Source organism: Leuresthes tenuis, unplaced genomic scaffold (assembly GCF_036924035.1).
Source record: "Leuresthes tenuis unplaced genomic scaffold, fLeuTen1.0.hap1 SCAF_17, whole genome shotgun sequence".
Lineage (NCBI taxonomy): Eukaryota > Metazoa > Chordata > Actinopteri > Atheriniformes > Atherinopsidae > Leuresthes > Leuresthes tenuis.
The window spans coordinates 13,107,417-13,120,434 of record NW_027325371.1 but is presented as its reverse complement, the minus strand read 5'-3'; the positions used below and the strand labels follow the sequence as shown (position 1 = coordinate 13,120,434).

Genomic DNA, 13,018 nt, shown 5'->3' with positions numbered 1-13,018 from the left:
GAAATGCAGAGTCAGTTGAGAAGCATGCAGGCTTTTAATTTTAACAAATCAAATTTCATGAACGCTCCACGGCTTCCTTGAGACATTTGAGAAGTTTGAAATCACCAGGCACAAAAAGGAGATAGTTGAAGGTGTCAGAATCAGCAGCAGCGTTGCAAAGTTTCACCCACAAAAGCTCTGCTGCCCCGTGCGACCACGGAACAAATAAAATCCAGTACGAGAGAAATACACCAGTAGATCCACACAAAGGCACATCTATTATATTATTCTATATGCATAGGGGAGATGTTAAGCCACAAGCCAATTAAAAACTTTCAACATGGTGGACAGATTATGCTACTGGTAAATTTTCACATTACTTTGTGGTTTTTTTGGGGTTTTTTTTGTCTGAGTTGCTTTTTTAACATATGCTAAAATGTTTATTGTTAAATTGGGCAACATGTCAAACTTGAATTACAGAAAGATTTCAGCATTTGAGCATTTTAATGCTCCGTTAGAAAGTCATCAATCACCCACAAGTGACCTCAGGGATCTTTTAAACTTTTTTGTTCTTTTTTATTCTGTCGGGTAATTTCCTTTCCCGATAAACAGGATATAAAGTGCTGCTCTGAACGCCAAATCACCTCTCACTCTGGCCCTAATTCCTGGCTTGAATGGAAATCCAGTGACCTCTTTTGTAGAGTGATATGTATTGCTAAGAATAAAGGACAAGACAGATCAAGGATATATAGTTACCTTCCAGTGAGATATCAGTTAGGGGCACCGAGAGAAAATATTAAGCAGAAAGCATTATGTGAACCGAGCTGTATGGTATTCATTTGTTGGGTAAGACTCGTAAAGGGAAGTGATCCATCAAATAGGCAATGGGAGCAATAAAATGATTAGACACGGATCTTGGATCATAAATTCTTGCCTGGCCATAGCCAGCTGGTTACAGGCCTTTTCAATGACATGTTTGACTGATCGTTTTGGCCAGTTTGACATCAAGCTAACAAACTTTAATAGCCTTTAAAACAGCGGAAACACTCTGTACATACACCTAATGCAGTGCTACCAGCGTAGCTCAAGCGTTCCTCGTTGAGATGGGAATGATTTTTCAACAGGCTCAGATACAGGCAGGAAATTACTCAGTCGTGCAGAGGCTGTTTCCTCTGTGTTGCACAGGCTGGGGGGGTCAGCGATTCACCAGCCTGTGAGATCATCTGGGAGGTTGGCGTGCGGATCACACTGCCGGGCCAGGAGCTTCCTGCCGGATCTTTCATAGTGAAACCCACTGGAAATAAACAAGAACGGCATCCTTACTTTGTTGTTTATTTGTCATGTCAGTCTTAATGAATAATTTAGTTCAAAAAGACAGTTTTGAGAATGATGCCATCCTGCAGCACTGGACTGTGAAAAAAAACAAACAGAAATAAGCTCCCACACTGTGTCAGGTTTTAGACTTTTTGATTTCTACAACAGCGTTTCTCAGCAAACCATAACCAACTTTCCAAACAGTTTCTTTAACAAAAGGGAAGCTGTGCTAGTCCAAACTTTACTGATGGGAAAGCTCAGAATGCAATATTTCACATATCAAAACACAATTTCAGTGTTTCAGTATTTGAAATGTAGCATTTGCAATACTTACAATCAAATATGAGATTTAGAAGGTTCAGAATACATTCCACATTTTTATTTCCTTGTTGTACAGTTGTAGTCCCCCTTCTTCATATGTACTTTGTGGATGTTAAATACCTTTTACATCACGTCTATAAGTAGGACTTTATTTAACTGATATGCTTTATGAATTAGAAAAAAACATATTAGGATGAACAAACAAATAATGACTCTAAGAGGCTGTATCACTAAATATTACTTTATGGAAACTGATTGTTATAGATATATCTTTTGCAGCCATTTTCTTCCAGGACTGATAACAAGACAAAGTAGAACTAGAGGCTTGATAGTTTAAACAGGGCTTTAAGTGATGGTAAACATGCAACATGTCAGGCTACAGCCAAGGACAGTCATGTGGTGATTGATGAACTGATGAGACCTGCAGTTGTCCAGTACGCTGTCACCTTTTGACTTTTCGACACATCAACGTGTGTCTGCTCTTTGCTCTGCCCCCTTTATTGTTTTTCACCTCCATCTTTGACTGATTCTGATTTCAGACTATGAAATGGTACTGCACGCTCGGCTCAAATGAGATGAGTGCAGCTGTTGCTGGATCAACTTAAAGAGCTTGCATACTGAAGGGAGGGGGGGGTTTGTTCCCTAAATAATTTCTCCCTCTCTCGTCTTCTGTCCCTGTGCTAAACATGGTTCATTTATTCGTCAGCGCACACTTCATTACACCCAAAATAACAACAGGCAAAACCGGCAAAGAGACAGCAGCTTCAGCACTGTTCTTACTCCCCCTCCCTTACTGTCTCTACATCAATAATTTGTGGTTCCCTTCCATTGTTATCCATTTCAGATTCTTTTGGAGAGGTCAGAAAATGGTTTCCATTCAGGGCAACAGTCTGGGCAAGCCCTCTTGTAAACTAACACACTCTCTTACACATGCACACCCCCCCCAGGCCCCCTGCTATAATGTCAGGTCAGCAGCAGCAGCAGCAGCACAGTGGAAGAATGTTCGTCAGCCTGCTGCGGCTGCAGCGTGCGCCTTTGTTGTGTGGAATGTGTCAGCGGTGGAACATCCTGCACTTCTGATGGTGCTGTTCATTGTTTGTTAGCAAGACAAACAGAAATACTATCATGCATGATGGTGTGGGTGTGTCTTTGTGACAATTTCTTTTCACAGCCTTATCAGATAAGCTCAGTGAAACAATCATAGTTTTATCTTGGTTAAGTTATTTAGGTTAATTATCTTAAGGTGAGTTTATTTTTTTAAATGTTGAAATGGTTCAATTTGTAGAACCGCAAATTATTGAGGTATAGAATGAATTGCTTTTGGCCATGAAAATGTAAAATGGTGCCCAGTTTGTTATCATAGAGTCAGGTAGGCAATGTTGTGCCTGAATGCATTAAAATAAGCACATTCATGAGTGGTGTTCATATTTCGATATGCAGTAAGATAGTATGCACATGGAAGTATCATAATAGTTAGTAATATTCACTTGCTAAAGGTGCTGGACTTACTTGGATTTGCTCCCTAGCAGGGTACCCTCATAGTTAGTTCAGTTTCATGGATAAGTGGGACATACTGTAGGAGAAGCTAGACTAAGTAAGAGGATGCAGCAGTCCACTGGCCTTGCAGAGTGAGCCCTCGACCAGGTCGTGGGAATGCCAGGCCAGATAGGCCTAAGCACAGGGCTAGCCCCTGGAGCTACTGGCTTCTGTGGTGAGAAACTTCTGGTGGACTTGTGGCCCAGCCAAGAGTTTTCTCTGCTAGCTCCCGGGTCTGCTCGGTTGTTTCCCGCCTCTGTCTAGTCTGGCCGACACCATGAGATTCTGACCAACTTTCATAATTGCAGATGCGTGTTCCAAGGTTGATTGTAATTTGATATATGAACAGACATTTGGCCACAAGTATTGAAAAGTTTTTGGACAAAATATTCTAGAAGGAACTTGTTTGGAATCACTTTCAATACTTTAAACTTTGTCCTTGGAAATACACACAAGCACAGTCACTGTCCTTGAGCTCAGTCACATTGGACACGGGTGTGCATTCTCAGCTGCTGTGCTCCATCTTTCATCCTTCATGTGTGCACACAGTACACACAGACACATGCATCATCTTATATTTCTCTGCATTACTACTCTAAGTCCTTTTTCCTTCAGATATATCCCCAGCCCCCACCCTCTGCCATTTCCATCACACAAACACAACCTGAGCCCTGCAGACATCCTTTCTCGTTTTCATTGGAAATCTTCCCTCTCTGTCTTTATCTCTGCCAGTACCCTCATTCTCTAGGTGTGCTGCTAGAATCCTCATCTCTAAGCTTCAACATCAAAGCAACGTCGGGATGAATACCATATCTCTGCGGCAGTGCAAGTGTGTGAGGAAGTACTGTACATGACACAGTGTTATGTAAGGGTGCATTTGCATAAACATGAATGGGTTGACTCCAGTACATTTTTTTGTGTTAATGTGAATATGAACACATAAGCGGCTTTTGTCGACCACGGGAGAAAAATCAAGATCAGTTGTATTATGTTGCAAGTTAGCTTGAAGCTGTGTATTCAGTGATACTCTATAAGCGTATCTCTGTGTGAGTGCTCACCTCGGCTCTCCTGTCGTGCCCAGAACCTCTCCACAGTTTTGGCAATGTCACGGTTTTCCCTCAGCTCCCTCTGCCATCGGCGCAGCTCCTGCACATCTGGCCGTGCCCTGATCTATAACAACCACAGCACACGTGGAAAAGCAGCACATGCATTGGCTAACATCATCAATAACTTAATTAGATTGTAAGCTAATCAGTACCAATGTGCCTCTGGTGTTTAAAGTGACCCATTCAGAGCATCTGTTATATATTGTGGTCAGCAAATAGTGGTTTAACTGTGGAAATGGTGCATTAACTGTGTTTGAGGGCATCACAACCACAAGTCTGTGTTTTTCCGGTCATAACTGCTCAGTTCAAAATACTTACTCTATCCAACTTCACCCTTTCAGTAAATGTATGCATAGTAAATCTATTGCGAACTAACAACAACAAGATGAAATAACTTCACAAACATGCCATTATACAAGAGACCACCAATTATGTATTTTCTCAAGTTCATTGGTTCTATTTTTCTACAACATCATATTTTTACCAGTTAAATCTGTCTTCAGTATGTAAAACAGGGATACCTAAGTATATTAGGTATATAAATCAAGTGTATTTAGCGTCGTAAACGTACTCCAATAAAAATCTAACAAACTCAGAGGAAGTATTTTCTCCCCAGTAAATATCAGAGGGAACTTTTTACTCCTTTATCTGTGGATACCAGTCATTTTGATATAGAATCTAAAAATGCATCATGTTATGAATTATATAAAATACAATAAAATTCGAGACAGAAAATTAATACAGAATGACTGAAGTCTGCTCTCGCTCAGTCAGCCAGAATATGTAAATGCTTTAGTAATAACCCACTGCTTAACGTAAAAAAATAGGACACTAACAGCTTCTACCTCTACTTCTTTCAGTAAATCAAGGTGATACATTCACTTCAATAAACAAATGGAATTCAAGACTTTTAGTTGTGAATATATGAAATTTTACTTTTACTTCAACAAAAGATTTAGGCACTTCTTTGACAGCTGGTATGTAAATGTGCTTAGTTCTCTGCATTTTCAACAAAATATCCCTAAGTGCTAAATTGTTTATCTCCATTTTGCCATATAAACTCCATTAGTAGTTCTATCATCATTAATATCCTGTTACACAATTCACTTTTGGAACTGCACTTTTGACTTGAATGTTACATACTTGAAAGATCAAGTCCGCATGGGCATTATGTAAAGGCTTAACACAATAATTTAGCCCTCTGCTGTACTGAGCGGTGTGTAATTTTATGAGTCACTGCTAAGATGTATGCCTCAGTGAGCTTGTGCGTCTGCGTCATGTAGACGGCTAAACTACATTTTTCCAGCAGATTCATGCAGTATATTTGTGAATAAGCTGCATTTGATTCCTCTGCCTATTGATGTTGTAATTGAGATGACACATGCTTTTGTTCTGGAAGGAAAACCCCGTAGCTGTTTTTTTTTGAGACTACTAAATAGGTTTGCTGTTTAAGATGAAAAGAAAATGTCCCTGAAACGTCACATTTCCATTCCTCTCCTGCTAACTAGGTCTCCTTCGTCTTCTTCTCTTGTCCCCCATTTTCTCTTCCCCCCTTCACCTCTTCCCTCCTTCAGTTCCCAGGTGTCTTATATCAACACCTCACTTTCTCATGAGATTCTTCAACACATCAATGTTTTATACCTCTCCATCTACCTTTCTCCTCTCTACTCTGCATTCTCTCCCACATCTCCTTTCTCCTTTCTCCCCCTGCTCCATTCAACCCTAACATTCTCCCAAGTGCCTGGTTGTGTGGCAACAATAGTGTTGCTATTAGTGGGTATGAAAGTGGGGCTGTTATATAAGGCTGGCCATGGGTTGACTAATGGGCAGCACCAGTGAGCTCCAATAGTTAATTCACTGGGTGTCATGGTGCAGCAACAGTCCCAATGCTGATGGGAGCATACCATAGAAATGGAAATGAGGGGTGAGGGTCAGGAAGTGTTGGGGGTTGGAGTCTGTTGTGTTTGCTCAGCATCGCCGGTGTGCTCTATTTGTGTCCATGTGCCAGTCCTAGTCTCTGTTGATTTTTATTGGTTTCCTCCAAAAACGTTAGATCTATTATTCTGCTTCTGCTGCTGTCAGCTGCTCCTAAATGACAGAAATATTTGTCGGCCGTGTAAGAGCTGCATCATGTTGTCATACACAGCCAAAATCAGACTCAAGCATTGAAAAGCTGAGTTTAAATATTGAAGCTTTACACGGGATGCTGACAGGTTGCCTGTGACAGACAAAGAGCTGAGTGGAATGTGTGAGTGTTTTTTTAAAGCCCGTCTGTGTGCATCAGCACAGCTGATTAGCTAGGATAAGCTACTGTTTTAAACCCGTGCGTGAAGACAATCTAAGGACTTTGTGTGTGTGAGTGTGTTTATTACGCAGTCTCTAAGCATAGCATTTGATCTTGCTCAATAACATCATATGCTTGTGTGTGTTTAGCAAATCTATTCCTCCTGGTTTAATTCATTTATGCTTGCGAACACAGTATGTTGTTGTTACAATCACTCATGTCACTGCACACGTGGAGTCTGGTTTAGTGCATGTGAGTCACTCTTCCCATGCGCTGCACAATGCAAGTGCGCATGGATTAGAGTGATTAGAGAAATTGCAAAGATACTGCAGGGCCACAGGCGTCCATATGCATCACATTACATTAGACAACAATAAGCGAATATACGCACTCACTAAAAATCACGCTGCAGAATAAAACACTAAAAAGAGGGACGCCATCTCAAGTCCCTCCGACATGTTCTCACAACACCGTCATCAGCAGCAGAACAAGCCGAACCCCTACACAAACCACACACCCACAAATTGCAAAACTGTGCACACTCTTCTACACACACACACACACACACACGCACACTTTATCCCCACTGCACAAGCTGCTCTCCTTTTTGTGCAAAGCTGTATGAGAGACTGAGCTGCAGCCGCAGTTATAACAGCGACAAGTCGCAAAAAGACACAACAACAGTCTGCTCAGTCTCCCCTTCACACTCCATCCACTCACCCATCCATCTTTTTGTTGACAAATACTTCCATGGGGGCTTTACAAGCTCAGTGACCTGTGAGCTCATACGTACTTCTGTACACACAGTAAGAGTAAGTGGCTGCACTGTGACCTTATGGCACTTTATGAAAAACACTAAGGAGGTGACCATATCCTTGAAGTCTCTATATCACAGCAGAGAAAGCGGCCAGTGGATGTCCCGAGTGCTTGTGACATTTGTTTCTGCATGAGCGTCACTACATATCAGTCATCTGACTTAACACTGAACCTCAGTTCAAACCTTTCATCTATTGCTGCCCTCAGATCATTCAGCTGGAATCATAGACCTACTTCTGCGATTGGCTGTTTGTACCACTCAGTACAAACAGCGTCCCATTTCTTAACAGCAATTGAGCTCACTTGTCAAGACATCACTGGCGAGAGTTACATTTTTAAATCATAATGACCAAATGAATGAAAATAGCTACACAAAAAGCATTTATAAACTAAGAAAATCTAACAGTCTGCACTAAATGAGCAGGTTTCCCCCACAAATTGCTGTGAAAATGATTTTGTGTTAAGCTAAGCTAAGCTAGCCAGTTCTGGATAAGATTTCTGCCGCCCAAAAACTGTGTGTGCATGTCCAATAAATCTTAAATCAGTGTGTAGGAGAGAGTGGGGTAAGATAAGGCAGTGGGTAAACTGACTCAGCCTTTTGTTTTCATTCATTTTGGAAACATCCATCATTTCTGCTAGACTGTACAAAGAAGAAGCACATGGGTGGACAGCTACAACACCAATTTTCTTTAAAAACATTTTTGACACAATGCCAGCTTATCCAATTGTAGAGTTATCTATGTTGCATGTTGGCATATTGTCAATGTATCAAGCCATGCAAATCCTTTGGCTGAATATTACCCTGAAATAAGCTACACAGCTTTTCTTTCAAAATGCCAACTGTGGGGCAGAGTGAGTGGATGCTGTGGAGTACACTGTGCCAGGTTTTAGGTTTCCCCCCAGATGGTGCAACCTATCCACTGACTTCTTTTTTAAAGAAGCCATATTACGAGACTGCTTTGTTATATATGCTTTCATTATACTTATGTAACACAGCTTCGTGATATTGACAACCTAATAGTACAGTTGTTTTCTACAGAAACAGTCACTCTACTCTAACTCAGCAGACCAGACTTTAGTAATCCCAATAAGTCTTAGTGATCAGTAGAAAGTGTGTGTGTGTGTGTGTGTGAGTGTATGCATGCATACATGTGTGCATTACAGCAGCAGGCATGGATAAATGGATTAGAGTTGGACTAAGGCACACAGTGTTAAAGAGATTACGCAATATGTTTAGACCTTGCAGTTCTTTATAGTTATACATAGTTATACGTGTGTGAAGCAAGAGACAATCGCCTTGTTTGGGTCATAAATGTGATCCGGTTTGTGTGAGTGAGTGTCTTTATGCACTGTCTCCCCTACTGCTCTTCTTCAGTCCTCAGTGTTTAGATGAAAGAGCTTTACAATGGAGGAATAAAACTCCACTTTATAAAAAATGCTCTCCATTCCTGCTTCCTGGGATTTGGTCTGTCTGCCTTTCTTACCAGAACACATTTACTCAAACACGCACACACACTCATGCACTGCAGTCAGCGCTGCGTCAGGCGGATTATATAACAGCCAAGAGAGTGAGGGGATGGGGGCTCGGAGAACCGTGTAGATTGATCCCCAACTGCCTGCATATTGTAGTGCAAAAATCATATATTCGAACAAACTCAAGGAGGTAATCTCACACTGAGCCAGATTTTAATTAAATGAAGCTTATTATTGATCACTAAGATTTGAGATCCGTGACCAGCGATGTGACCAGAAAGCCTGGAGAATTATGTGAATATATCTAAACTGGGACTCAATGAATCAATATGTTTAATTATCAAATACTGTTTTTTGTAGACTCTGTTTGTTGACTCTCACCCCTGCTGCTTTTATTCCTGTTAACTGCTGTTTTTTCCAAGCTAACAGCAGTCATGACACACAACAGCTCCTGTCAAGACTTCGCTATCCCAAAATATCTCCTCCCTGTGTATTTTAAATAAGTGATGATCCTCTGTGTCTGTCAGAAGACAGTCTTTAACTTCAGACCCAGACTATGCTGCATTTCTCAGCCCCAATCTCCTTTCTTCATACCAACAGTAAATGTTGAAAACGCTGTATTTCCCTCCATCCTGCCCTATTCCTAATCTGACACTACCCTGCAACATCAGCTTGCTTCTTTCCTCCTTTTTGCCATCCATCCGAGAATGTTCCAAACATAGCTTCATCCTTTCTCATAATCCTCTGCTGTCTCCCCAGTGACTGTATGCCTCTTTCTGGCTGTGTCTCTGCCTCTAGATCCCTTGGGGTCCCCGTGCTATCAGTGGCCCTTCTGAACCCTCTCTTAGTTCTCAGTAAACAGAGCAGTGACTTACAACTGGCTCACTGCTACCACCACATGTGGGCAGAAGAGAATTGGCACTTGCACCGTCAAAGGCTAAAACGAGGTACTGTTGCCCCCTGCTGGTGCACAGGTAGCTCAAATGAGCACAGGCACTCAATGCGTCCTTTTATGCACTCACCCACAAATCCAGCTCCATGTTTGGGCAAATGTTCTGAGCACTCACATGAAATATGATTTTACACGACATAACAACAGGCATATTGTTTTTTTCCTCGATGGCTTCTGCAGCAAAACAGAAGCTGAATTTCAACACAAGCACAGGAGAAACAAGAGCTTCAGACGACTCAAACCAATCACGACCCCTGCTTGTCCTTACACTACAGAGGGTTCTGTTGGTCTGTGAGCGAGAGGGTCGAAATTTCTGCCGTTTGCCTCTGGCCGTGTCTGCGGATGACTATTTATATCGGAGCACAACAACGCCCGCACAGGAAGGAATTAAAGCCTGGCATCACTGATGACATAATCAAGCTGCTGAATGAAGCTGCAGCCCCTGTGGAAGAGGGGCTTTTCAGTGAAATGGGATTATACAACAAGATCATACTGTGGTCTAATGCACACACACGAGGGGATCTAATATATCCTTATTTGACCACACACATGGACCCACTCTGGTCTTGCAGACTGACTTTTTATTCTTTTAGGTGACATGCATGTAGTGTTAAAGTTCACCAATTTTTCTTAGGGTTAGGCTCAATAGTTTTACACAGTTTTTCACGCTTTTCAGCACAGAACCAGGGCCTACTAATTATAAACTACGACGTTTAATGTACCTTATATCCCCTCCAGAAAGCCTGGATGAGCACAGCTGCCCGTTTCTCACTCAGCAGAAGAAAGAGAGGGACGGGAGGCCTGGGGCTGGAGCAAATGGGAAAAAACAAAAATATGATGATGAGATCGAAGGGCATGCGATTACTTTTGCCTCACAAATAAAGAACAGAAGTGGGAGTGTGCATTTTTTGTGTGCTGTTGGGACTTGAGGGTTTTTAGCTGTAGACATTGCACAGCAACATGTGGACTGTCAACAGTTAAATGTAGAAATATTTGCACTTAATCTTAGTTATTTCATTTTATGACCAAAAACATATTTAATGAATAACGATCTAATGATAATGGTGTTAAAATGCCTAACCATGATAAAACTGTAGCCCAAACAACAAAAACTGTGCCAGTGTGTCCAAATATTTCTAGACCTGGCTGCACACCAACTGCTCCTGTGTGTGGATGAGTGTGTGTCAGGTTGTTGAGTCACTCACTGCACGGTGAGCCATGCTTTCACAAAGGGAATGTCATGAAAGTTCACTTGGGCCTGTCCCTGTCTGCAGGGATTATGACTGAAAGAGATGACACGTTTTTTTTCACACGCAAGCTAGATGGCATTTGAACAAAGTTGCAGTGTGAGGAGTGTTAAAGAAGCGTGTGTGGGTGCGTGGGAGGGCTCTTACTTGTAGAGCCACACAGTTAGGAAGTCACAGGGGATAAATGCTGTTATCTTTCTCTGAAACACAAAATATGAGTAAATGTTCAGCATTAAAAATCTCCCATTACTAAAAATGTAGAGAGTGATTACTGAAATATGAAAGTGTTAATGCTAAATAAAAAAAACTACATTTTCAACACCACACAGCAAATCTCTGACAGACAACCCCTTTAATAGTGAAAAACTTCTGGAAAACACTGCATGGGCCAAGAAGCACTAAGAAGCTTTTGTCAGAGAGCACAGTTCTTTGTTTCATCCACAAACTGAACTCATGGATGTTAAAGAGGAGAGGAACCATCAGGCTCCTCATCAGTGGTCAGTTCAAAATCCTGCATCTCTGATGGTTTGGGTGTGCTTTAGTGCCTATGGAACTGGCAATTTGCACATCTGGAAAGGCTCGATCAATGCTGAAAGGCATGTACAGGTTTTAGAGCAACGTATGCTCCCATCCACATTACATGTTTTAATGCATATTTCAACAAGACAATGTTAAACCATGCACTGCATCTATTACAAACAGCATGAGCTTGTAGCATCATGAAACCATAAGCTGGTCTCCTCAGAGCCCAGATGTTTGCAGACTGCTGTCAAAAGAAGGGGAGATGTGACCTTATATATATATATAAAATATGACCTTTTTTGCGTGCGTGTTGCCGTCATCAAATTAAAAATGAGCTGATATTTTTCATGAAATAGCAAAAGGTTTAATTTCTGTATCAGACATGTTTTCTTTGTTCAATTGTGAATAAAAATATAAATTTTTAAGGTTTGAAAATCATTACATTCTGTTCATTTTCTTTCAAGTTTTTTGGAACTGGGGTTGTAATAATGATGATATTTCTTAGACATGCTGTCCTCCTACTAGGAACCCTCTTGCTGTGAGGCAACGGTGCCAACTACAACACCAGCATGCACACATTGGATATGGTTTTGCATGAGTTATTTAACACAAAACAAGGCAGTGCAAAACAAATCCCTTCAGTTTAAGGTTTGCAATTTATCTGTAGTCAGTTTTAGCGGACTGTAGTTTTTCCCTTTTGATTATATGATTATCAGAAGAAAAGTAGACCTCAAAACAGCCATGTTTCTGGGCTTCTCTCAGCAAAGCCTCCAGCCCGGGCAGCAACACCGGAAACAGTCTCTTCTCCAAGAAACTTTTGACAGGACCTAACACAAACACAGGAACATGTGTACAACAGGGAACAAGAAGACTGGGAAGGCAGGGATGCTTTCATCCAGTCCATTGATCTTACGGTCATTCATGTGTGGAGATGATGCATGTTCAGCGGCTTGAGGGCTCATCTGGGGAGGAGAATGAGCATTTCCTAACACGGAGTAACCAGTGAGAGTAGGGTGGCAAAGAGTGTGGTCAAGGGGATCATCATCCACAAAAACCTTTAAAAAAAAAACATGTTTACTTCAAAGAGACTGTTAACAGGCTCTAGATTCAGACACTGTGTGTTTGCGTTGCTCACCTTGGTTGTGCTTAAACCATTTAAAGAGCGGGATGCAGAGACCTGACTGTTCAAGTTCCCATCTGTCCGAACAGCACTGGGAGGACTGGGTTGCTCGGCTTCAAAGTCTTCCGAAATAAATCATTAAGCAAGCTGAACTATACATTTAATTTTCACTGAAGCGGAAACGCACACGACTGCTTCAGTCTTACCTTCACACACTTGTTTCCAAAGTGATTTTTTCACTCCATTTGTTTTTGCCATTGCGCAGCCTGCGCGCTCTGATGGTCGCCAAGGAATCTCTCGTTGCCAAGGAAGTACACGTCCTACTTCCGGTGTAAACAGGCGTGAAGA

The 13,018-nt window shown here is 41.6% G+C and overlaps 1 protein-coding gene across 1 annotated transcript; it reads right to left on the bottom strand.

Moving 5' to 3' along the window:
* Positions 1–255: 255 nt before the first annotated feature.
* On the bottom strand, positions 256–12,955 carry iqck (IQ motif containing K). The gene is made up of 9 exons (XM_072368750.1): positions 12,877–12,955; positions 12,686–12,792; positions 12,464–12,605; positions 12,280–12,377; positions 11,176–11,228; positions 10,987–11,064; positions 10,504–10,588; positions 4,209–4,320; positions 256–1,273 (listed from the first exon to the last, which is right to left on the bottom strand). The coding sequence occupies exons 1-9, from the start codon at positions 12,926–12,928 to the stop codon at positions 1,128–1,130; spliced, it is 873 nt and encodes a 290-aa protein (XP_072224851.1). The 5' UTR covers positions 12,929–12,955; the 3' UTR covers positions 256–1,127.
* Between the last annotated feature and the right edge of the window lie 63 nt (positions 12,956–13,018).

Bases quoted from the DNA above. Each gene is read 5' to 3' on its own strand.
- iqck (XM_072368750.1), bottom strand. From the start codon at position 12,928: ATGGCAAAAACAAATGGAGTGAAAAAATCACTTTGGAAACAAGTGTGT. The intron at 12,793-12,876 runs GTAAGACTGAAG...TTATTTCGGAAG, and splicing joins TTGGAAACAAGTGTGTGAAG to ACTTTGAAGCCGAGCAACCC. The intron at 1,274-4,208 runs GTGAGCACTCAC...GTTTATTTCCAG, and splicing joins GGCACGACAGGAGAGCCGAG to TGGGTTTCACTATGAAAGAT.